This window comes from Stegodyphus dumicola, chromosome X1 (assembly GCF_044657685.1).
Source record: "Stegodyphus dumicola isolate Sdum_Otavi_A_Nest chromosome X1, ASM4465768v1".
Lineage (NCBI taxonomy): Eukaryota > Metazoa > Arthropoda > Arachnida > Araneae > Eresidae > Stegodyphus > Stegodyphus dumicola.
Genome location: NC_140780.1, coordinates 81,745,084 through 81,772,437, shown reverse-complemented (window position 1 = coordinate 81,772,437; position 27,354 = coordinate 81,745,084). Strand labels below are relative to the sequence as shown.

General features: G+C 33.7%; 1 protein-coding gene across 1 annotated transcript in view; it reads right to left on the bottom strand.

Annotated features, from left to right (window-relative positions):
• The window catches only part of LOC118188280 (cyclin-dependent kinase-like 4), a 98,710-nt gene that overhangs the window by 70,624 nt on the left and 732 nt on the right, over window positions 1–27,354 (bottom strand). Inside the window, exons 2-3 of the mRNA XM_085807358.1 lie at window positions 15,315–15,510; window positions 861–982 (exon numbers count right to left, since the gene is read on the bottom strand). Of these exons, the coding sequence (XP_085663484.1) occupies window positions 861–982; window positions 15,315–15,510 (318 nt within the window). The remainder of the gene's footprint in view (window positions 1–860; window positions 983–15,314; window positions 15,511–27,354) is intronic.

Here is a 27,354-nt window from a genome sequence, read left to right as displayed (position 1 = left end):
AGTAATTCTAAAAGTACATAATTTTACCAGGGATGCTATATTTTTTACGACTTGATGTGTTTCATTACTTCATTATTGCTGTTAATATGTAAGAAATTTTATCCTCTTTTAACGCAGGCCTTCATGATTTAACTAGAAGTATGTCCTCCAGTTAGCAAGCAAGATATCTCGAGTTCGAATCTAGGCGAGGGCACTGCTGATTTCCATTTTTCTTTCTTCGAAAAGCCTAATACAAGCCTTTTACAAGTAGCTCCCGAACTAAAACGCGGTGGACTATAATTCGTCCCCACCTGAATTAGGTGTCTGAATCCTTACCTTCCCAGTCTAACTTAAGTGTGTGTGGTGGTGGCAACATAAATTTTTGTCTCCTCATCGCATGCCTCTGTGGTCGAACTGGAAGCAGGCCCGGCTAGCAGTTGCGATGGTGGAAGTTTAAATCCCGGCAAAGGGTAAAACTGATTTTTGATAGTTCCTTCTCCGATAAAAGCCTAATGGTCTGTCCAGATACATCCATTATTCAACCAATATATTCTTTATTTTATTTCAACAGCTACAGTATTTTGATCTTCATATGGTAAATTGCATAGATCCAGAGGTTATGTTTCAAGCAGTTAAACTGATAACACAGAAGTATTTTTAAATTGTCTTTTAACCGAAACTCATGCTTAACAGAAAGGCATTATGAAGGAAAACTAATATGTAATTTTTTAAAATTTTTTTATGTAAGTTTTAATGAAGAAAATGTAATACGACTTAAGGATACTAGTTTATTCCTTTGGGCTAATAAATTATTTTACATTTAATATATTCCCAAAATAGTGAACTATGGAATTAAGCACTTGTAAAATATCAGATCTTACCCTTTAGGATGTTTTTCCAAGACATCTAGGACTGTATGTTCGCAATATTCAAAAACTAAATGCAGCTTTCTTTTTCTTCGGAAGACTTCAATGAGGTTTACAAGATTTGGATGCTTCAGTTGCTAGAAAAGATTTTCCAATTAAAACGAAATGAGTTTCAGCAATTAACAGTAGATACAATAAATACAGAGAGTATAAGAAGGTCTTTTTAGCAGAAGATTTATAATAGTTGTGACTTTTAAATTCTTCAGATTTTAAATATAGGTTTCACAAAATGCGACGAAACAAATTCAGTTTATGAAGGGAAACTAGAAAGGATACTGATAAACGACGGGGCACTTTACCGGTAACCCGTCATTTTGTTCACATATTTAATTGTATTCATAATTTAGGAAATATGTTGTATGATTCCAAAGTTTGATTAAAGAATTTAAATTTAAATATACCAATTGCCAAGTAACATACTTTCTGTTTAATACCTATGTATGTTAATAAAATGCTGAAATTTAGGAATCTAAATTCGAAATCAAAATTTACTGGATTGTCTCTATATCGCATAGGATTACTTTCCAAACAATTTAGACCGTTCCTCGCTTCTAATAATTAAATGTTGACTTCCTGGACTCTTTTTTTTTTTTTTTTTAATTTCATGTATGCTTGTGAGTAACAGCTTTTTTCTACAACTTGTTCTTGATTAAGGCAATAATAAAGATTTATGAAATCCTGAATCCTTTCCGAAATGTGTCCTCTTCCATTACTAAACAATTTAAAGAGTTTACACTGGATGCGGGGTGACACCAAAAGTATTATGTCTTTTCGAAAAGAAACTCATTCGAGAAACTTTAAGGCACTCTTTAAACCAAGGATGCACCTAAAATACTAAGCAGTATCTGGACGAATGGAATCATTGAATCAGCGATTCATTGAAAATGTATCAGCGATTACATTTTTGCAAAGCATGTCAGTATTTGAAGTAATCCTACTGTCTTGCAATGAATTTTTCCTAAGTCGTTTTATATTTTATTCCTTCTTCAAAGAAGCTGATCGTTTGAATTCATATCTATTTTCGAGCAGCTGTGATGGCAATCGACAAAACAATAATTCCCACTTACCTATGCGTTGCAGACATTATTCTCCTCAAAGCCTGAGAAACTTGGTGAGAAATTGGAAGCCTGAGATCACATTCCCACTAAACACTTAACGACAATCCTTTGTTTCAAGGATCAAAGCCTTAATGTTTACATTTTTCTTTCAAAGGCCCGCATATGGGAAGGACAAGATAGAATTTCCACTGCACATTATGCGTTTCACATAAGAATCGAAACGAACACAAGTCTGAATATCGTAGCATTTATTACGAGGGTAAGTTGAAAAATAAGTTTCCCCTGTCGACTGTGGTCAGAGTTGTGTATGAAAGTCAAAAAATAGAATGAGACATTAAAGATATGACATACCTTTATTTTATTATTCTCGTACGAGTACGTTGAGACATTTGTCATATCGCTTGATAAGCTTCAAAAAGTCCTCCAAGAAAAATTCACGCTTTGCATATGGAAGAAGCGTTGAACGGCTATGGGCGAAAGGCGACACAGCAGGAAAACGCGCAAGTCACCGATACACCATTGGGTAAAGGTCGCTGCAAATAAAGCAGATGGCGCTGTTGCGGTGCCTGCGCAAAGCGGAGACCAGCCTCTCATTTGAGCCCCCGGTAGGTATGGAGAGAAGGTGCGTTTTGAATTCGTGGTCAAAGGAGGAAATCAGAGCGGTTATCCGCTATGAATGGGCACGTGGAGTATCAGGAACAGAAATTCATAACCGCCTCGTGAAAGTCTATGGGCCAGGTGTGATGTCGAAGCAAATGGTGCGGAGATGGTGTCGCACATTCAGTGATGGACGTCAGCAAGTGGAGGACATACCGAGAGCTGGACGGACGCGCACGGCCACTACAGATGCAAATGTCAGGAAGGTGGATGACATGATTAGAGCGAACCGGCGTATCACCATCGATGAAGTAGCGGAAGAACTTGGAATCTCACATGAACAAGCTCAAAACATCATTCACGACATTCTTCGATACAGAAAAGTGTCAGCACGATGGGTGCCCCGACAATTGACCTCGACACACAAGGAACAATGCATGGGGGTCAGCCTGGAACATCTCGTGCGTTACCATGAAGATGGCAATGACTTTCTGTTTTGGATTGTGACGGGGGATGAAACGTGGGTCCACCATTCCACGCCAGAATCGAAGGCCGCATCTATGGAGTGGAAACATCCGTCATCACCTTTCCGAAAGAAGTTCAAGACAACTCCCTCTGCAGGTAAAGTGCTCCTCACAGTTTTCTGGGACGCCCAAGGAGTTTTGTTGCTGGACTTTTTGGAGGTTGGAACCATCAATGCTACGCGCTACTGTGACACCCTGTCGAAATTGAAAGAGGTGATTCGGAAAAAGAGGCCTGGCTTTCTCACATCTGGCGTTCTGCTGTTGGATGACAATGCCAGACCAAATTCGGCGACGGCAACGCAAAACCATATTGCAACTCTTGGTTGGGAGTGCCTACACCATCCGCCATACAGTCCTGATCTCGCACCAAGCGACTTCCATCTGTTTCCGGCTTTGAAGAAAAATCTCAGGGGAAGGCGCTTTGGAAGCAATACTGAAGTGAAACAAGCCGTTCAACACTTCTTCCATATGCAAAGCCCTGATTTTTTCCTGGAGGGCTTTTTGAAGCTTATCAAGCGATATGGCAAATGTCTCAATGTACTTGGTACCTATGTGGAAAAATAAAGGTATGTCATATCTTTAATTAATGTCTCATTCTATTTTTTGACTTTCATACACAACTCTGACCACAGTCGACAGGGGAAACTTATTTTTCAACTTACCCTCGTAATTTAGAAGTCAAACAACAAAAATCAGCGCTATACTTGCAACTTTTCAGAGGATTAGTTTCGATGGTTTTTATCGAACCACCAGCTTCAACTGTCAAAGTGCAAATGAACGAGATTAGATTATCGGATTAAGGCAAGGCTCTTATCTCGTCCATTTGCACTTTGGCAGCTGAGGGTGATGGTTCGGTAAAACCATGGAAGCTAGTCCTGTGAAAATTTGCAAATATATCCTGATTTTTTCTGTTTGACTTCTAAACTACTATTTATTTGGCGTGTTATTTTACCTTAATCTTAGCATTTGTTTTAAAGAAAATGTAAGCCACATTTAAGAAAATCAGATTATAAAATTAAGGCAAAGCACAGCGGGACCATCTGCTTACATGAAAGAATGCCTTTGAAGAGAATGTTCTGAAGAAAATTGGTCTACATTCCCATTACACGTGAGGAAAATCACAAAAATCTCATGCGAATGTACCACAGACATTCATAACGAAATATTCAGAACAAAATCTTGCACAAGTATTTCGCTTTTAACTCCTAGAAGATTTCAATTTAGGCTGATTACTTTTCATTCGTTTTCAATCCGCTTTCTTTTATGTTACTTGCATCGGCTCTTCGTAACTCAGTTTTGCTCTTTCTTAGACTAGTGCTCGTTTTAACTTGATACCCTGAGGAACAAACAGCAAAGAAGGTTGGTACTATTCTTCTTCCAAAGGTAATGTAAATGGGACATTTCGCCAGGTTTTCCTTCGGTTGAGGTTATGAATTATTTCATAATAATGACATAAGAAAAACTGATATCTTCTATAAGAAAGCAGTATTTTTAGAAATTATTTTCCCAAATTTTGTTTACTTAATCACATTTAAATATCTTATTTCAAAATTTTAAAAAAGGTTCTGAATTTCTGCGCCTTTCTTTTAAAACTACTGACATATTTACTTATTATTTCATACTTCGGCAAACTCTGGTTGATTTGTTCAAGAGGCAAAAAGAAGCCATTGAATAAGTTATTTACTTTCTCTTCGAAAATATCTACAGTTTATAGAAAAACTGATAGCAATCATATTTCGTCAAATAGGTTTTATGAAAATTGATTTTCATTAATTTATTCAATAACTTTGACATAGCAAATAAATTCTTAGAAACTGAATATTTATTTTTTGATGGCCGAATTTACTCTCGCGCTTTTGCGTCTTCCACTTCCTTCACAACAAAAAATTCAGTCGAAACGTTTCAAAAAGCTTGACATAGTTCTAAACTTATAATGCTAAAATAAAATCTGATGGACCAATATTTTACAGAATTTTTTCCATACCTCTCGGAGAAACTTCAGGTAGCTAAAGGAGCAATTTTCTGCTTCATGAAAATTATTATACACTCGAAATTACATATTGATTGCACTCTATGATTTGACAGCATTTTTAAAGAGTTTTACCAAGAAGAGTAGAGGCTTTCTGTTGTTATTCTTTGTTTATCTTTTGTAATATGTGGCGATTAGCAGTGACGATTTACCAATATGGTGACTTGAATATATTGTTGGCCATCCAAAATGCATAACACTGCTGGCCATCTAAAGTAACTGCTGCCACACGCCGCGGCATTGCATGAAAGAAGCTCTGGATGTGTTCTTGGCGAATGACAGCACATGCTGCCCCCACACGTAGCCTAAGTTCACCTTACCCGTGGGTGCGGCATGCCAGGATAAGAGTCTTCCAATTGCTGAAGAGACATGTTCAATGGGCGATAAATCTGAAGAATAGTCAAGCCAGAGTAACAATGCAATATGCTGATCTAATCCTTAATGGTGTTGCATTTTGGATGGCCAGCAGTTTATAATACTTAGTTTCAAAATTAGATTATCATTCTTTCAATTATTCTTTTTATTTGTTTCTTTATTTTTAGTTTTCCGAAATTTATCTTCTTTTTTAATAGCCGTTTACAGTTTATCATTTCTAAATATGCCTTTGATGAGTTTATGTATCTGATCATCATAAGTGCAGTTAACCAGATTTTTCTAACTGCTCTTTATAGTAAATACTCTAAGACTAAGAGTATTTGGTTGATAACTTTTATTAACGGATTTCATTTCCATCATCTCGCACAAAATGAACTGCACTCACGTTTAAAATTATCTTTACATGCAGGAAATCATAGATTTCTCTGAAAATGTGAACTATTATTTTGCAAATTTGTAAATTTGTCTGGAATTAATACATAACATCATAACGCAGAACCAGAAGTAGAAACAAATTAAGAGCAATATATATGATATGAAACTATACACAATAAATTGCAAGCAGAGTTCAGAAAAAAAAAGAGAATTCAGAAAATAATTAAGGCTTTTGAATTTAATATGAAGTGTGATCTTCCTGACTTGTCCACACTTGCCATAATATGTTTCCATGCTGGTAATAGCGTTGTTCCCTCAGACTGGGGCATTAACTCGTCCAGGAAAATTCTTCCATAAGACTCTTAAGATCTCATCCTGATATGTCAGATCTGTTGTAAATTAATCAGACATTTCAGAATAAATAAATAAAATGTTTTCTAACTCATTTCTGGCAACCCTAAAAATGCCAAGACACACGGGCGTCAAACACGTCAACTATGTTAATCACGTGATATTAATATAGCCCATGATCCTCTTGTTCTTTAGTTATTATTAAGCTTCTGTATGTGCTTGTGCTAACATTAATGGATTTACCGCTTATATTATTTTAGTTGCAGTTCAATAAATATGTTATTAGTGTTTAAATCTGCATCGTATTATTTATGAATAAATCCCTCATCTTAATCATCAATAGTTTCGGAGTGCTGCTACTGAGTGCACAAAAGGTAAGCTGATTTTGCTATCCTTATTCTTCATTGATTATGAGACTGATATCGTTGTAAATCCCGAAACTAAAATTTAAACTGTGCATATAAACTTTCTGAAAGTGCTAAGTAAGAATTAATAATGGCGCAGGCAAGTCTTAAAGATTGTATGCTAATAACTAAACTGAATTCCGAAAATTATGCTAATTGGAAATTCAAGATTCAAATGCTTTTAATGCGTGATTGGTTAGATGATCTTTTTTATTCTCCCCCACCTTATAAACCTGATGATGAATTTTTAAAGAGGGATAAACAAGCACGAGCTATAATAAATCTATGCATTAATGACTCTCAGATTATTCATGTTAGAGATGAAATGACTACCGCCGGTACATGGCAGAAATTAAAGCCAGTTCTTGAGCGCTCAAATTTGTGTAGCAAACTATATCTTCTGAGAAAATTATATTCAATAAAAATGGCAGAACACGGTCATATGATCACACACATCACTCATATGATGGACTTCGTCGAAAGACTGAAAGCTATCGGTGAGAACATTCCAGATCAGCATGTAGCCGCACTTTTGTTAGTTTCGATTCCCGAATCGTACAATAATCTTATAACCTCCATTGAAGCTAGAGAGGAAATTCTTATTACTACAGATCTTGTAAAAACGAAACTCACTGACGAGTACAACAGAAGATTAGAGCAACAAGCAGATCGAAGTTCTAATTCTTCAACCGCGTTTAAATCTGCAATAAATGCAAGAAATTATGATAATAATAGACAAAAGAAATTTTGTATCTTTTGTAAACGCAGTGGTCATACTCATGAGTGTTGTTATAAATTGAAAAAGAAAAATAACAATTCTTGTCCTGACAACTCAAAATCCGAAAATCGCGTGACCAAACATGTCGGAAAATCGAACCGACATTGCATGAGCGCAGACACTTCCGTTAAAGAAAGCTATAAATCCAGATGCCTGTCAAAAACGATGCTTATAAAAAGGGTTTAATAATTACTCCACGATATTGCTCAGAACAAAATATAAGCGCGAGCAGTCATTTAATAGGAGATAAAAATTTGTTTACAGAACTGAGATATGAGGATACTCAAGCCAAAATCATTTTAGCGGATGGAAAAATTTTATAGTCCCAGGGCAGGGGATTTGTTGACCTTGATTTAGAAGATGAATGTGGATTACAGAAAATTCGATTGACTGATGTTTATTACGTTCCTGATTTAAAGAGCAACTTAATTTCGGTTAAGCAAATTGCTAGTAAGGGATATTCTGTTACATTCGAAAAAGAAAAGTGTTACGTAACGAAGGATAGCCAAATAATTATGCGAGCGTATTCTGATGATAATAGTTTATATAAAATTGTTGTAATAAAAAATTCAGAAAGCGCTAATTTTTCAGTTAAATGTAAAAATAAAAACTGCATACAAATATGGCATTCTAGGTTAGGTCACCGAAGTTATGATGCAATCAGACAATTAGTAAGAGAAAATCTTGCAGAAGGAATAAAATTAGATAATTGCAGTCATAATGAAAGCTGTTCAGAATGCATAAAGAATAAAATGCAGCAAATTCCTTATCCAAAAGATGCTAGCGTTCGAGCAAGAAAACCACTAGAACTTATACATAGTGACATTTGTGGGCCTATGCCTACTCCAAGTATTGGTGGAAAACTTTATTTTGTAACCTTTATTGATGACTTTACTAGATACACTGTCGTCTATTTACTCGCGAAAAAGAATGAAGTTCTTAGTAAATTAAAGGACTTTGTCGGTATAACAAGAAATAAATTTGGGAGAACCATACAAACTCTTCGAATCGATAACGGTGGTGAATATACCAGCAAGGAAATGGAGGAATTTCTATCGGATAACGGCATCAAACATCAACTAACTGTTCCTTTTCGCCTCCTCAGAACGGTGTGAGCGAAAAAAAAACAGAAGTCTTATTGAGATGACCAGGTGCCTGCTGTCCCAAGGCTGACTTTCAGACAATTTTTGGGGTGAAGCTGTCAACACAACAAATTACATCCAGAATCACCTTCCAACCAGAGCTTGTGATAAGACTCCCTATGAATTATGGAGCGGAAGAAAACCTAATTTAACTCATATGAAACAATTTGGTTGCACAGCTTATGCATATGCACATAAGGAAAACCGTAAAAAATTAGACCAGAAAGCAATTGAAGGAATTTTTGTCGGTTACGATCAACGATCAAAGGGGTACAGAACCTACACAGGTGAAAATCGTATAATTATCAGTAGAAGTGTAAAATTTGTCGAAGAATTATCAGCGAATGAAAATATTGAAGTTTCTCTCCATCCAAAGGTTGAAGATGTTGAAAATGTTGAAGAAACTGAAGAAAAACATAAAATTGTTTCCAAAGAAGAGCCAAGAAGCTCAGAAATTAAAACGAAGGGAATACCTCCAGAACGTCTATGATTCTTAACAAGCACAATCAAAACCATACCTGAGAATTTTAAAGACTTAGATAAATTGAATTCCGAAGAAAAGGAAAAGTGGTTACTCGCAGTTGACGAAGAAATCAATTCCTTATCCCGAAATAAAACTTGGGAACTGGTTGATCTTCCTGTAGGAAAGAAACCTATTGGCTGTCGATGGATTTCCAATCTGAAAGAAAACGAAGATGGAACAGTCATTCGTTACAAAGCGCGACTAGTTGCTAAAGGTTATAGTAAAAAATGTGGAACTGATTATGATCATACCTTTGCAGCAGTAGTTCGACATGCAACTATCAGAACTATTCTTGCTGTCGCAGCATATGGTAAAATGCATGTGAGACATGTAGACGTTACTACAGCATTTCTACACGGAAATTTAGAAGAAATATACATGGAACAGCCAGAAGGCACTGTTCAACCTGGACAAGAACAGAAGGTTTGCAAACTGAAAAAAGCTATTTATGTATTAAAGCAAGCTGCCGGAGCATGGAATAAAAAAGTTGAAGAAGTATTAAAGAATAGTAACTTCTCGCAAAGTACGGCAGACTCATGCTTATTTCTAAAGAAAGATGGAAATGACACGATAACGATTATTGTCTATGTCGACGATATCCTTATAGCATGCAAAAGAGAAGAAAAAATCAAAAGGCTAATCAAATCTCTCAATGAATTCTTCGAAGCAAAAGATTTAGGAGAAATCAGAAACTTCTTAGGAATCAAAATCAAAGGAGATGAAAACAAGTTTCTATTGAGTCAAAAATCAAAAATAGAAAAATTGAAGAAGATTTATCCAGATATCCACAAACCATCTTACGCACCAATGGATACTTCTTATCCAAAGGAAGAAGACATCTCTCCACCAGTGGACAATACCAAGTACAGGCAAGCCATTGGAGCCTTATTATACATAGCCACTGTAACCAGACTAGACGTTACTTTTGCAGTGAATCTATTAAGCAGAAAAATGAATCTCCAAATGAGAAAGACTGGAAAGCAGTTCTAAGGGTGATTCAATACCTCGACTATACGAAGGACATTTGCCTGAAAACTGACTCTGATAGCACACCAACACTTTCCTGTTATACGGATGCTGACTATGCATCTGATTTAACCACTAGACGATCAACAGGTGGAAATTTATTTTTCTTAGGAAATAGTCCAATATTTTGGTCCACAAAGAGACAAAATTGTGTTTTCCTATCATCTACCGAATTCGAGCTTATATCTGCAGCCACTGCTGCTCAGGAGCTCAAATGGATATTAGATCTCCTTAAAGATTTTGGAATAATTCAAAAACTATCCATTAAGATATTTGAGGACAATAAGTCCACAATAGCCCTAATAAAACAGGGGAAAATGAATACTAGGCTAAAGCATATTAATGTTAAATATTTCTTTTTGAGGGAAATGGAAGAAATGAAAATAATCGAGATAACTTGCAATACAAATTCTATGATTGCAGATATTTTTACTAAGCCATTGCCCAAACCAAAATTTCTGAAATTAAGAAGTGAACTAAATCTTATTTCCAATATTTCCCAAATGCATGATTAAAGGGGGGATTGTTGTAAATTAATCAGGCATTTCAGAATAAATAAATAAAATGTTTTCTAACTCATTTCTGGCAACCCTAAAAATGCCAAGACACACAGGCGTCAAACACGTCAACTATGTTAATCACGTGATTTTAATATAGCCCATGATCCTCTTGTTCTTTAGTTATTATTAAGCTTCTGTATGTGCTTGTGTTAACAATAATGGATTTACCGCTTATATTATTTTAGTTGCAGTTCAATAAATATGTTATTAGTATTTAAATCTGCATCGTATTATTTATGAATAAATCCCTCATCGTAATCATCAGTAGTTTCGGAGACTCAACTGCTGCTACTGAGTGCACAAAAGGTAAGCTGATTTTGCTATCTTTATTCTTCAAGATCCGCTGCTGTAACCTCGTAAGGGCGTACGTCCATTTAGCATTGCTCGTCCCTATACCATAACACCTGGATTACCGAAATGTACTTCATTAATCTTCGAAAGGATATTTCGCGTTCTGAATTCTTCCAGATGTAAACACGTTTAGAATCAGATGTTAAACTAAACTTTGACTCATAAGTAAAGAGAACATGGGACCAATGATGTGCAGTCCAGTTTTGATATTCTTTGCACAAATTAAAACGATCCCTCTTTTGTTTTGAAGACAGTTTAAAACGCATGTCCTTGGCTTTTTGTCATAAAGACCTTTATATATTATGCCTTTTGTACACACTTTGCCGTGATGCGGTAGTTCCAGTGTCGATTACAAGCTCCGAAGTAGACTGTCAAGCAATAGATTTCCTGTTACAATTGACAGTTATTGCCACATATCGGTCTTGAGAAGTAGTTGCTATTAATGTTCTAACTTGTCAAGAGTTGTTCTGAATTTGTTTCCATAGCATAGATGACGACCTCTAATTTTCAATAACAACTCTTCGAAGCAGGTGTCAAAATGCCATCCAGCTGCAAAGACAGCTTTAACAGCAACCGGAAGAAGAGCATCGACATAACGCATTCATAGACACCTTCATCACACCCTAGACAAGAACAATCAACGAATTTTTATCTGGAGACATCATATCCTCGATAAACTTTAACATATGCCAAAGAAAGGTCACGTTTTTCTGGAAATATAGGGCTTGTTTAGGCAGGTATAAGCTTAGATGGGCATTCTAACCTGTACGCCGTTCGGAACGGTTATTGCTCATGGGTTTAGAGACGAAATTCTTAGATCCTTTATCGTGAGGTAGATTGCTGCCATCCGCATTCAACTCATTTATGCGTGATAATGCCCGACTTATCGAACGTACCTCATCAACTAGATCTTGAAGGAAAAACAATGGAGCGTTTGAAGCCAGCATGCTCTTCGTATTTAATTCCGATATGCTTAGGGCTCATTAGGCAGACCCGTTGCTGCTTAGAGCTCCATTAACGCACATTTCATTGCAAAATGGCCTCTTGCAGACTGAAGAAGAACCTCTCAAAGTCTTATTCAGCACCTCGTTAATTCAATGTTTTGGAAGAGTGAAGATTTCTTGGAGGCTCAAGGTGGCCCAAACCTTTTATTAAGACAAGTTCACCGACGCTTATTAGTTTCTTCTCCGAAGGATTTAGGCAATAATAATTTTGTTATGGTATCAGGTGAGTTTCTCATAAAATGACTTTTGTTTACTCTAATATATGATTTTCACTTTTTCGATTTTTCATTTACTTGTGTTTCAAAAACTATACTTTTATTTTGTGCTGTATATTTACCATCAGTTGCCTATTCGCTCTAAATCACATGTTAGCTTAATTTTGTTGAGCAATGCATTTAAGTGATCTTCCGATATGTGCAAGCCTCAGTAAATATTATCCTAATATGCATAAAAAAGGAGAGAAGCAGAAAAAAAGAAAATTTTCTACATGAGATAATTTGCGTATTTTCTAATTAAGGATGTAAGTAGACCAGATTTTAGAAATATTTTATGCTTTATATAAATTAGTGTGCCTGAAATCCAAATTCAAAGACTGAAAACTTTTTAACATGTGTTCATAAATCAAACATGAAAGTAAAAAATATTATTTTCCAAAGTGTTAAAAACGTATTCATTGAAACGTACCAAATTTCTCTCAAAATAGTTTGATAAAGATTTATTACTGAATTAAAGTAATAGAATTCTTAAGCAAAGGTTGTGTCTCATTGGGTGTGGTAACATTCCAATGTAATATCAGTTTATATTTACGTTTACTATTAAAAATTACTCTTTTTTAACAGCTAAATTTTAGATGACGTGTATATAAGTTTTTGGTTTGGTTCTCGCTTGATTTGTTGTATACTCGTAAAGATTAGCAACAGTATCAGCGTTTTTTTCTTTTCTTTTCTTTTCGTCGTTTTTTTTTTTTTTTTTTTTTTTTTTTTAAGTATTCACTAAATCATCATCAGTGAAAATTCAAATTTCAGAAAGGATTTCGGATCAAATTAACAGCTCTAAGGTCTATAACTAATACAATGTTTTATTATATTTATATTAATAATAGCAATGCTTAATTTCATGCTTCTGAAGTAAACGTCTTTGTGACAAATTATTTCATTTATGTTAATGAAGGCAAATAGATATCGCGAAGTATTTATGCAAACATACATATATTATGATCTTAAGTGAATCGAAAAGCTGTTAAGATTATTCTTTATTTCACAATCTTAATACTATCAATTTTCTCAGAATTCATTTATTTTAAACTCATTTGCTTATAATTGATGCCTTCAATATTAATAAATGCTTATTTTTTGCTTCTGTCTAATTTATTTATTATTTTTCTCATATTTAATATATATGTGAGCACTTAAAATTCTATTTACAATATATATATATATATATATATTAATATATATATATATATATATATATATATATATATTGTAAATAGAATTTTATTTATTTATTTATTTTTACGCTTCTGATCAGCTTTTTGGGTGGCGCCAACACTTTTAACCTAAGATATTAAATTTTGCATATGAATCATATTTTGCAGTCCCCCACGAATAATACTACACTCATGTCCATAAATTAAGGATAACTGGGAGTCACGCGGAAATCGAATTCTAAAATAAATATATCACTTGTAAAATCACTACACACATCTTCAAGAATCATATGCAAATTTCAGGAAGTAACCAGATGACACCGATGGTACGTCACAATGACGAGAGTGTAAGAGAGTGATATATAAGGAATACAGGCAAAGAAGTAAAATTGTTCGCAGGCGCTTTATAAGCATTTCAGTGCAATAACTGAATAGTTATGACACAAAGGTCGCATTTGATGGTTTTTTACGTGGTAGAATTATCGGTCGTCTGGAATGTGGGCGTACCCAACTGGAAGTATCAGACAAACTTGGAATTGCCCAGAGTGTCATCTATAGGCTTTGGAAACGAGTCCAAGATGATGGTAATGTAAGTAGACGTTACAGCACAGGTCGCCCCAGAGTTACAACGCCGAATGAGGACCGGTATTTGGCAGTTACTGCCAAAAGAAACAGGCGGAGCGCAGCCTCAGACCTGTCTCGTCAGCTCTCTTCAGCCACTGGTACGACAATTTCAAGGCAGACCATGTACAGACGCTTAGGGCAGATTGGTCTATATGCTCGTAGACCTGTCAGATGCGTTCCATTTACTGCAACTCACTGTCGCCTGCGGTTAGCCTGGAGTAGAGAGCATGCATTGTGGACACCGCAACAGTGGGCTTGTGTGATGTTTTCCGACGATTCCACGTTTAGCTTGCAGTCTGATTCTCACCGGAATTTCATATGGAGAGCTCCAGGTACCCGTTACCACCAAGAAAACATCATTGAACGACACCGTTACGGTGGTGCAGGAGTGCTCGTTTGGGGTGGAATTATTCTGGGTTCCAGAACTGACCTGCATGTTCAAATTGGAACCATGACAAGCCAAATCTATCGGGACGTCATTCTGGAACAACATGTACGTTTGTTTCGGGGCGCCATGGGCGTACAATTTATGTTTATGGATGACAACGCCCGTCCTCACCGTGCAAACATCGTAAGCGAATGCATTCAATCAGAGGATATCACCCGTATGGACTGGCCAGCATTCTCACCGGACTTGAATCCAGTACAACACGTGTGGGACATGCTTGGCCGACGAGTTGCAGCCCGTCAACCTCCTCCTACATGTCTACCGGAACTTCGGAGAGCATTGCTTTTTGAGTGGTGTAATATCCCCCAAAATCAGATCGATAATTTGATACTCAGCATAGCTAGGCGTTGTACGGACTGTATTGCATCGTCTGGGAGACATACAATGTATTAACAATCACACCAACCATGTAATATTGGTTTTTTGTAAATAGTTTTTTTTTTGTAATTTGCTTCAGGGAGAAAAAATCGCTAATTTTTTTAATAATATTAAACATATAGCATCCTTTTTTGTTCTTTACCTTTTGTTTAATAAATAAGCTTTGCAAATAACTCAAATTTGTTTTGCTTCTAACTCTTCCTTTGCCTGCTTTTGCATTATCCTTAATTTATGGACATGAGTGTATTTCTCCAAACATCCCTCATCTACTTTTCCATACCTTGGTTCCTCCCCCCCCCGCATTGTCGTAATTCTTTATTTCTATCATTTTGGTTCTATCTAAAGAACTCTGAGCTTATGATTAACCTATCACAAAGTTTTGAAACCAAATCATACCATTAGAATTGCAAATAATATTAAAATATATCTTTACCTTTAACATACGGATTTCACGTAGAGCAATCTTTTTGATCAGAGGATCATCTTCTGTCTCTACGTACTTTTTAACAGCTACGATTTGTCCATTTTCTCTGTTTCTGCACTTGAAAACAACGCCGTAAGAACCTTCTCCAATCTTTGCTAGTTTTTCATATTTTTCCATCATAGATGTAAGATAGTTCCGGTCCTTTCTAGAAGTAACATAAACGCAGCAATCGGTCTTGAGAATTTCAAATACATTATTTGAATTTTTGTATGCTGAAATAATTCAACTTAGAAATAGGAACAGAAGTTAAGGGATTACTTTAGGGATAAAAAAGAGGGAATATCTTCTTCGAAAACATTTGTAATTTTGTGAAATGTGACTGAATTTTGTATTTCGGGAGTAAATAAAATTCAGCAGTTTGAAGTTGTTAATCTGACCATGTAACTAGGATTTGCTTTAGATTAAACACCAATGTTTTCTCTCGTGAATCTCACGTCCCAAAGTAGGGCAATTCCATTGTTAAAGGGAGCAGTTCGAAAATGGATTGGTCCAGACTTTAAGGGGACATGGGACGTTCAAATTTTAAATGGTATTTAAATGGATGACACATTATGCTTTGAAGATATTATCCCACGCATCAGCTAATAAATTCATTTTAGTTTTTACTGTAACAGCGACAACACGTATATTATTCTTCCTTTGGATGGCAACAGCAGCTGCTTTTCAGCTTTGTTAAATTCAGTGGTGTGATAAAGTTCGTTTGCTTTATGCTTACGACGTTGGTTAGAAATCAAAACATATGCATTAGGTAGGTTAGTAATATATGAAATGTAATGGTAACTGTCGTTTCGTGCGTTATATTTGTTTACAGAATATGACATGGTATGTAAACCACGGACCTCTGGAATACGCGCCCAGCATGCTGACCACTACATTACGAAGGCATGCTAAGAAGGCGGGAGAAATACCTTATAAGCTAATAAATGCAGTAATGATATATTTAAATGAAAAGTATTTACAACTTATTTTTCAAGTATGTAATTAGAAGTAAATCTTTATATACATTTTTTAACAGTTTAAGATTTTTGAAAGTTCTGGAAATTTAAAATGTCCCTTGTATTTTAATTTTTACTGCATTTTCTTCACACTAAATTTATATGATTCTGATACTGTTCTTAAGAAAACTGTGCGTGCATTTTAGTATTGATAAACTTTTACATTGCTGGACTCTTCATAAAAATTACCAATAAAAGTTACAAAATTGTGTAAAATTCAATGAAAAATTTATATATACAAACAAATACGCATAATTCACGTAATTATAAAATATCTTCAAGTTTGAACGAAAAATAAGAATGTTTTATTTTAATGTCCCCTGCCCCTTTAAAACTTAAGGGGACTCAAGACTTAATTAAACCATAGGATATATAAATGGTATGTAAATTCAGATGCGCCATATATATTTAAACATGCATTTTTAGTCTATGTTTACTCAGGTTCATATTACTTTTTTCAGTTTTGAATTGATCTCATATTTATTTCTTTCAATTCATAGTGAAATGAGTGGTGCAAGCAAGGGAAAAAAACTCCACAGTATTAGGAGGAATATTAAAAATTTGTTTTCCCATGATAAATGATGAACGATCACTTTTTTGTCTTTTATGCCAACAATGCCCAATCAACGAATCAATGAAACAAGATCGTCTTAAGGCACATTTGAAGGCGAAACATAATGCTTATATTAATTCAGATTTGAATGACTTTCAAATTTTAAAGAAAATTTTTTAAAAAGAGTAACATTAAAGTCTCTATTTACTGCTAATCATACAACTATCAATCATACTCTTCAGGCTTAGTTATCGAATTTCATTACTCTTCGCTAAATCTGGGAAAAATTATTCTGTAGGGAAGAATTTAATCAAATCCATCAATATCAGCATTTCTTGAAACGGTTCTGGAAAAAGGTAAGAAAGACTTTAAAGCTATACCACTAAGAATAATATTGGCATAAGAACAGACGAAATGAGTGAGGATATTGAAATCAACTTGTTGAAAAGCCGAAAACAAAGCATTCTCGGTGTAAATGGATGAATCATCTTTGAGAGACAGTGAAGCCGTACTTGTAACTTACGTAAGATATATTCATAAAGGTGATTTTTCGGAAGAAATCTTCTGTAAATCATTAGCAAGTTCTATAAATCACTACCTCAAAGATATACGTATATAGTAAACTGAAAAATTGCTTACATGTCAGTACTATACTAATGAAAAATATAACATCTTGTGCTGCAGACGATGCTTCTAATATGATGGGGAAGAAAAGTGTTTGCTTAAAAGTTTGAAAGATGAGAATCTAAAAATGCTTCTTGTGCATGGTGTTATTCACAGACTAAAAACATCTGTTCTAAATGAAGTACTAAATTTAGTTATAAAGTGTAACAATGCTATTAAATTAGTGCCCAATGCGAATATCTTATTAAGCTATTTTGTGAATAACAAAATGAAGACCACGTGAAACGTATACTTCAGAATGGTAAGATGAAAAGATTTATGGAACTATTTGATACGCTTAGTGATTTTTTAAACAACGAACCTGAAATGAAAATTCTGTTAAAGGTCGATAGTAAGGCATTTGGGAGTTATTTAGCCGATATCTTTGAAAAATAAATATATTAAATAAACAACTTCAGTGAACAAATAAAACTCTTGTCGATGCAAAAGCGAGGATATTTGGTTTTGTAAGATCTTATTCTCTTCGCTATTATAAAGTAAAAATGATCTTACTAGGAAACCTGGCGACTTCACGTGCAGGCGTGAATAATAAAAGCACAGAAGAAGAGTAAAAGAAATCCTTTACTATTCGTCAAACTCTTAATAAAAATGCACGTACTTCTTGCTTACAATAACACCGATGACTTGCGATAGAACTTAAGAATAATTTAACAGTAAACTCAAAGATAAAATGTAGGACTGGACTAACAATTTAGTTTAAGGTTAATTAGGCTGACTCAACAACGTTCCCGGAGATATACTTATTAAATGGCCAGAAAGGCATATCAACAACTCAGTGTAACAACAGCAAGGACAAAGTAGTAAAGTGCGCTGGTTAGCAAATTCACGCTTTGAATAAACTACTCGTTTCGTCTGTTTTTATACTCACTTCCCTTAACTTTAAATTTACATCCTGACGAGGATACGCAAGGGGAAAATGAGAGGTTCAGCAGCGATACCAAACTTAAAATAACTTGTTATGCAAACTAAAGGAAACCCTACAGTTTCATTACCTTTATTGAATTATGTCAGACATATATTTAGAACAAACATTTTGAAAAGTTTCATTGGCTCCAAAAATGTAAAGTGACTGATACTGAAAGAAACTGGTTTCCAAACTTGAATGATGCAATCAATGTTAGTGGATTTGACTAATATTTCAGATGTGCAGTATCAAGAACTCGCCGAAATGCAAAATGATGAGTCAATTAAAACTTTATTTAACATAAAAGGAGCGACGGCATGGCTTTGTTGAGAAAACCGAAATCAAATATCCAAATGCAACCAAATGTGAAAGAGAGCTATTATTAACGTTTTCATTTTCATTTTTAGCTGAATGCGGATTTAGTGCCATAAATGATTTGCTGCTCAGAAAAAAGAAATCGGCTGGATATAACAAACCATAGAGACTTGAGATTGAAATTAACTAAACTGAAACTTGGCGTAACATCTCTTTGAAGCAAGGATCAAGTGCAAGGGTATCACTAAATTTAAAAAATAAATAATCACTAATTATTAAAGTAATATAGAAAAAAACTACCATTGAAATTATTTTCTATTTGAATTCTAGTTCTCCATTATATGTTTCGAAAATTTACCTACTGTGTTTGCTGAATAATTTTTAGTGGTTTTTTTTTACTAAAACCCATCATTCAACTTTCTTTAGTAAACATTTCAATTTTTAAATATTAAAAATTGTGCATATGTTATAGGAGCATAAGAATTTTAGAAAGGCTTAGGTGGGGTATAGCACAAAAAAGAAAAGTTGGGAAACACTGGGTTCAACGTTGGTTTAATAGCTCTAGGAGAGAGGGAAAAATTAAATAAGGGACAGTGCTTCTTATATAAAAACTTTTTGTAAAACAATGCAAATTCCACAGATTCGTATTTGACTCGTAACAACTGACATCGGGCCTTCGTCTGGGATGAAAATGGCGCCTTCTCAAAGGAGCAGCTTTTCGCTTTAGGAGAATTTGGTGCCCCCTCATCTGAAAAAAAATTTACCCCTTTACGTTTACCCTTCTCGAGAGTGAAATATATCACCGATCTCCTGATGAAACCACACACATTAAAAGAAGTTAAAATAATTTTGTTTACTCCTTGAAGAGGTGATTTTTGTACTTATTTTACATAGGGTGAAATTAGTGTATTGCGAACTGTGAGAGTTGGCATTTTCTTATTATATTTATTTACTAGCTCAAGAACAATTTTAGATTTCTAATTAACTTTTTCTCTTGAAAAAATGTTTGACCCTACTTTTTAACATGTAAACATGAAATTTTATATTATCTGACAGGTATCTGCTTAGATTTGCTACACATGTACTTACGAAAACATTCATTATTGATGATAATTGATGATTTTGTGTCGAAAATAGACCATGTTGTAGGATAATCATGATTTATTATCTGAATGTGTAGTTTCCCCCTCCGAAACCTAATAAAATATATTAGAAAAAATACATCCATATTAAAAAATTTGAAATTTAGGGTCATGTTTTAAACATTTAACTTTTTAAAATGCTTACAGTATAAAGTTTTTTCCCAGTATTTCTTTTATGAAATTACTTTGAATATGTAGCAAGCAGTTATTTTATAGAAATATAATTTTAGGCTTTTATCTATGCATAGTAAGTAATAAGAATATGACATTCAGTGTGACTTATACATAAAACCTGCAGAACGATTGCATGATATTTGTATTCAAAACTTGATTTTAGGTAAAAAAATAAGCTTACTTCACTTTCAGTTACTTAAACGTTGAACCAATATATATATATATATATATATATATATGTTGTGTAATAATTGATCTTTTTAACTTCATTTTACAACACATATTGCATGAACAATATTGAAATTTATAAGGTATTTCTCCCATCTTCATCTTATTTTTTAGCATGCCTTCGTAGTGTAGTGGTCAGCACGCTGTGCGCATATTCCAGAGTCCGTGGTTTGATTCCTGGCGAAGGCATTCCTCATTTTTTATCTTTCATGATTCCAAAAAATCCTAATGTCTCTGCAGTGGCGCCCGAATTAAAAGGGTGGTGGATAATGATTCTCTACACCCAGGATTTGGCGATTGGGTCCCCTAAAAACCCCAGTCGCCCTTTAAAAGGTGTTAGATTATATAAGGTGTTTCTCCCACCTTCTTAGCATGCTTTCGTAGTGTAGTAGTCAGCACGCTGTGCGCGTATTCCAGAGGTCCATGCTTCGATTCCTGGCGGTGGCGTTGTTCATTTTTCATCTCTTCTCTTTCTAAATAACCTAGTGACTCTAAAAATTAATTTCATAAAGTTTTCTTTCTTCAAAATTCGATTTGAGAAATTAAAAATACATATAAATATAAAGTTCTCGTATAAAGAAATTTTTATTTCTCTTAAAAGTAACTATATATATAGTAATGTCAACATATATATAAAGTGACCCACATGCTGAATTTTTTATGCATAATTTTAAAAAATTATTCTTATGTATAGCTTATACTCACAAGATTAGAATAAATTAACATGTAAATTGTAAGCAAAAATTTCCATTAAATTTTCCCAGTATTCTCAAAAGAAATTTATAAAAATCATTTCTTCAAAAATTTTATAATCATGAAAATTTGAAATATGTTAAAATAACTTATTATATAGGTTTCAGTAAACCTGCATCATAATCAGCTAGATTTATCTTCTGTTCAGTTTCCGTTTGAATATTTTAATACAGTTTGCACAAATTTCTATAAACTCGCATATACTTGATTACTGCTTCCAGTTAAAATTAATGAGGAAATAATTATGCTCCTTACGATATTTTCACTCAAAAGCTCAGTGATATTCAGTTTTATTCAAAATTAATTTAAAACCTTAAAATATACATAATTATCTCAATATTACAGATACAAAGGTGTTATGTAATCTTCGAAATTATATATTCAAATATCATTGTGTTGCATCATTTACATTGTGCCAATTCACTCGGTGAATTTTTATCCTCTTTCAAATTAGAATTATTGCAATTTTTATCCTCTGTTTTTAAGTTTCAATTCTAACGCATGTATATATTCATTATAGAAATAACATTTATTAACCCTAACTAATCTTCTTACCTATTTAAAAGCTATTTAACGGTAATGCAATTGAAGAAATGCAGCAATACTCCTCCAGTATGCTTTAAACAACTATATAATGTTGGCTAAGAGAACAGAAGATATTTGGAAAAGATTTCTCCAGTTCATTCTTAAATATTTCAGAAAAAGCCTGTAAGGTATTTCTCCCGCCTTCGTGGTGTGGTGGTCTATACGCTGGGAGCGTATTCCAGAGGTCCGTGGTTCGATTCCCGGCGAAGGATTTACTCATTTTCATCTTTCCTACTTCCAAAATCCTAATGTGTCTGCAAGCCATTCGCTAAAATTAGTGATACAAACTACATGCTTAAATGCAATAACAATTATTTAAAATTTCATGTAAAAGTATCGGGAAAAAATTTATTTATCATTCCCCCATTTTTCCATCATGTCTAGTGCACACTCAATAACTAATACACATTACGTCTTAATAATCAAAAAATTTGATAATGAACTTTCGTCTAAGTGCTGGGTTATACGATTATTAAAAATTCTGTTTTCGCCTTATACTTTTAGAATTCAGTCAATAATCATTCAACTCAGCTTAGACTCAAAATTTACACAAACTTAAATTCAAATATTTGGAATTAGAGTGAAATTTTACACATATATATTATTCCCATATACGGAATATTGTCTAAGATTTATAATAATAAAAAAATGTTTTAAAAATATATTTTTAAAGCAAATAAATTAAAATATTTGTCAGTTCTGTTATTTATACAGATTTGTAGATTTATAAAAAAATATTTAATTTTTCTCGTTAACTAGTGTGTATAATATTAAATTAAATTAAAATTCTTCCTATTACTACCATCTCCGATTTCATAGACATATTTCAATACAATTATTTAATTTCGTTCTAAAATATACCAGTGCTTTCAGAGATGTGGTGACCTTAGGAGCATTGGGAGCGATTTTGATTTTAATTTAATTATGTGCATATTTAAAGTCAGCAAAACCAAAGACTTGTATCTGACGTAGATTTAGTCAAGAACTCAATCGATTTCGAGAGCAAACAGATACAGGTCACTCTTCAAGAATTCTTCAAGAATCTGCAAAAATTCTTGCAGATTTCTTTTGAAATCGATTGAGTTCTTGACTAAATCTATGCCAAACACAAGGTTGTTATTTTGTAATATGTCACGATGGTATGTTTTTTTTTCTGTTTCGTGTATGTGTATATCATTACAACACCAACAATAATTGCTTTTTAAGTAAACAAATTTAAAACTTTTCTGTAACGCAAACACACGCACAGTTCCTTGCAGTAATTTGATATGATATGAGTGCTTGACTAGGAAAGACATTATTTTGTAGTCGCGATTTTAGAAGATCACTGAAAATATGAATTACATAGTAGAAGATGCGAAGAGCTTTTGAAGAATCACAAAATCACTTGATAATCCAAATATCTCTTAGGGCAATCAACAATCTATTACAACAGAGCCGGCAGGATAGGAAAGGAGCCAGACTAGATTCTGTAGTAGAACGCAGGCGGTTGAATCCGTAATGAACAGCGAGAATTTTGATGTCGTAAAATGCTGAAACGCAGATCCATAATGAATAAGAAATTTGGCAGGCAAGGTAGATTTAATTCAATTTTTATTTCAGTAAACATGTTGCGGCCACAATCAAGGTGACGCGTTAATTCTGCCTATACCGAAAAGTTTTATGTTTTAGATAAATCTGCAGTAACAAAGAAGGAACAGACAGCAGTCAAGCTAGGCCATAGCGTACAAAGCAAGTGCGTTATGTTCAGGGCGTATCCTAATTTCAAGTTTCTTAATTTTTTTTAATCAAGTGCGTATCTTAATTTAGACTGAGTTAGTTTTGGTTTTCAATGCATTTTGATTGGATAGTTAATACTTCTGTAAAATTATTATTGGCTGTTTGAGTTTTAGTTCCATTTACTTCATCAGAATTATGTAAGAGTCATATGACATGGATTAGTCTCGAAATGATGCAGTGCAAATAGAAGTTACTATTTTTAGAATAGAAAAGGGAAATTATTTACGCTGTTAATTAATTTTTCACATATTCTTTATTTTCTTACATATTCTCCCCTTTAAAAGAAAGGCTGGGAGAGCAGGGTGGCAGGAAAAAAAAAAAAAAAAAACATTAGAGCAGCAAAATATGAGAACATAATTCCAAGAAGTACAACATAATTCCAGTTATCCGGATTCTACATATCCAGAATGGTTGTATTATTTTTATTTTACCAGAAAACACAGGACTCTACATGTTTTTGGAAAGCTCTTCAATTAATAGTTGAATGTGTAGGACATGTATATTGGCTCTCAATGCTCCGACGGTAAACAGGCCTTAAGTTTTAATGGAAAAGCTTGTTGGGTATATGCCTAGTTGTCTTTGTGTACTCGAGGAGTCACTATTTAATCATAAAATGCGCCCCATATCTTGAACAAATTAAACGAACGTAATGACGCTATGCTGCTTTCTCCTTCAACAAACTTTTATCTTAAAATATACAGAGTAACCCGCAATACGTTACTTGCTACTATCTTTTAAGTGTGAATCGCACTTCACTTTTCCCCTCTTTTCCTTCCCCCCTCCTTTTTTTAAAATAAGTTTTTGAAAATAAGGAGCCATTTTTTTAGCATGAAATGTAATATTGTTTAATTTAGCAGTTACGCCTTTGGAGAAAAAAGAGTGTTTAGTTTCCACAATGAAATTCAAAAGAATCATAAACAAATTAAAATCTTAAAGAATCTAATATCTTTATCAGATATAAGGGATTGTGTGCTTGAGCAAATAAAAAATAATTTCACTGTTTGAAGTTTTCAAAAAAAGGTTGTTTTGTAGTTTGTTTTTACTAGAATTAAAAGAACTTTTTTAAACTTTTTTAAAAATGCATATCTTTGTTGAAACAAAATATGATAAAGGGGAGTATTAAATTGCCTCAGTTTATATTATATAGTAATGAAAATTTATTTTATAAACAAAATACACATTTTCTCTGTAAAAAGATGTAACCTAATTATTTAGATCTTTTTAATATCCAGTAGGTTATGGTGTCTCTAGTCCAAATACTTAAAATTCAGAAGTATTTGCTAGACGTAGTTTTTAAATTTGCTTCAGGATTTCTGTCGACATGTCTTTAGTTGGCATGGTTCCTTAGCTTCAGCTCTTGCTTTCAGCATCGTTATATAAGGGTTGTATTAAAAATGTCTGTTCATTACCCTTTCCCAAATAAAAATAAAGAAAATGATTCCCTTTGGGTCCTCCGGTAAAGCTGGGATAGAGCATAGGTATATAGCCCACACATGCTTTGTTTAAATAATATAATCCAGTTCAATCCCAAATAAAATGCACACTTCGTGGAATACTCTGTATATACTAATAATTATTATTAATAGTTATTAAGAAACTTCGTTTTGAAGGATAAATTTCTTTGGTTACTTCACGTTTTATTTGGTTAACTTAAATGAAGCATCCCTATTGAAGAAAATTCTGAAGATTTTCCTTATAGGTTACATGCTAGGAATTCTTTCAGAGGAACTTGCTTTCCTTGCGTGTATAAATTTTGAAAGCTTTGCCATAATTAATAGCCTAATCGCAAAGAGACTTTTTTAAAGAAAACTAATTTAACGTTACCACATTATCTGCTTAGATAAAAAAGAAGCAAAGCTAATATTTCAGAACGTAAATCTGTCTGAGTGTGAAAAAAGAGCTAGTTAAAATTTAAATTAAGTAACTTCAGCCCCATTATCACAAAGGTTATGGCAACAACTTAAAATACTCTATTCCTTGATAGTCTATCTTTTCGTCAAATGATAATCAGAAAACAACATGTTTACTACATTGCAGGAAGATGCAATTATGTTATTTATTACTTATGCATAGCTTTAGGCAAAGAATCTTTACGTACAGTCAGATGTGGCTTTTTAAGATATTATATTTAGATTTTATGATAAAAGTTGTAAGGATTATGTTAATTTTATTAATAATTAAATTTTGAGTTAAACGTCCTTTCCTGTCGCTTCTTAATTTTAACTTACCACTTCCGGCCAAAACATAGTTTTAGAATCACGTCTGAATGCCAATAAGGAAAAGTGGAATGAGGAAATACTACTGTCTTAGGAAGAGAGATACTAGATATTCTGGCTAGCAACGTGCTCAGTGAAAAAGAATAAATGAAAAATAATGGTTTACTAGTAATGTATGGCCAAATATGTTTGTCAACATTCATAAATTTTAAAAAATGAATACACTATTGGAAAAATGACATAATTCAAATTCTATTCTAAATTCTTTAATTCTTACTCTACAACATGTATAATAATGTATAAACTCTGTGTGCAAAATTTCAAGTGATTCTATTATGAACTTTTAGAGTTATCATGGTTGCTCTAAACCTAAAGCATTAAAAAAAACGCATTTAAAATTTTCAGATTAACGTTACATGACTTATATACACAACTATTCAAGATGCCAAACGAAAATGAGAAAATACATCATGCAAATACTTGCCAAAATCTCCAGACATAGTGAAATGCTTAATATTATTTAGTTAAAAAATATTATTAAACAGGGTGAAAATTGCATCTTTAATTTGCCTTTTAAACTTTGACTTTCGGCCCGGCAAACAGTAGCTTCCGGTTTGTCGTCGCTCAGAAAAAGTGGTATATTTCCACTTTTAATCACCATATAAAGAAAATAAAAGTTGTTTTTGATAGCTAAGAATACAGCGTTTAAATATGTTTAATAAAAAATTGAGCTTTTTCATTTTAAATTGGCTTTTTAAACTAGGTCAGTTTCCTTAAATTGTGGGCTTTATCATACACGTGTCTGGATGTGTTCCCTCCTACATTACTTGCTTATATATTTATATGGTAAAAATATTTACAATAAAATTTAATGCATGGTGATTTTGAGCTGCCATACAATGTTATTTAAACATTTATTCGCAGGACACGTTTATAAAAGTCTTTATTACACTCTTTTATAATCTCTTTGTGAAAGGGATAGGGATGCAATTTTACTGAAGATGACCAATGACATTACTACAGGCAATATATTAAATTTCTTGCGTGTATTCTTTTCAGAATCTGGTGTGTAATCTTTTATGTTGGAAATATTTAAAAGGAGTCAGTCGGTATGATTTTTGAAACATAGTCTTTTCATTTCAGAACAAATTAAAAGTCCAGTATACTATAAAACAGCAAATTTAAGTTAAAAGTTAAATGCTCAATTAAGTTGTCACCCACTTTAAATATTTGCTTATTCATTTCCTTTGGTTCTAAATTTATCCAAGCGTTTTACTTTCTAGAACTGGTACTTTTATTTACACTTTTAATCACTTTTAATCAAAGGAAAAGAATAATTTGGAATATTAACTTAATTTCACTTTAATGATGTGCAAAAAAAATATTAACAGAAGGATAAAATATTCAACTGTATTAGAATATCCAACTTCGGTTAGCCCACCAGCGGCCCAGCGGTAAAGTCGCTGAACACTGGTAGTTCGGTCCGAGGTTCGAATCCCGCGAACGGGCTGGCTGCATGGGTGTTTTCGTGGTTTTCCCCATGTGTAACGTGTATACGAGCCAGTTTCCCTTAGAAAGTTCTCCACGAAGGCATCCCTCCCCTTAGGCAGATAGCCCTAGTGTGCTTTGCCATAATTAAATACACCACACCAACTTCGGTT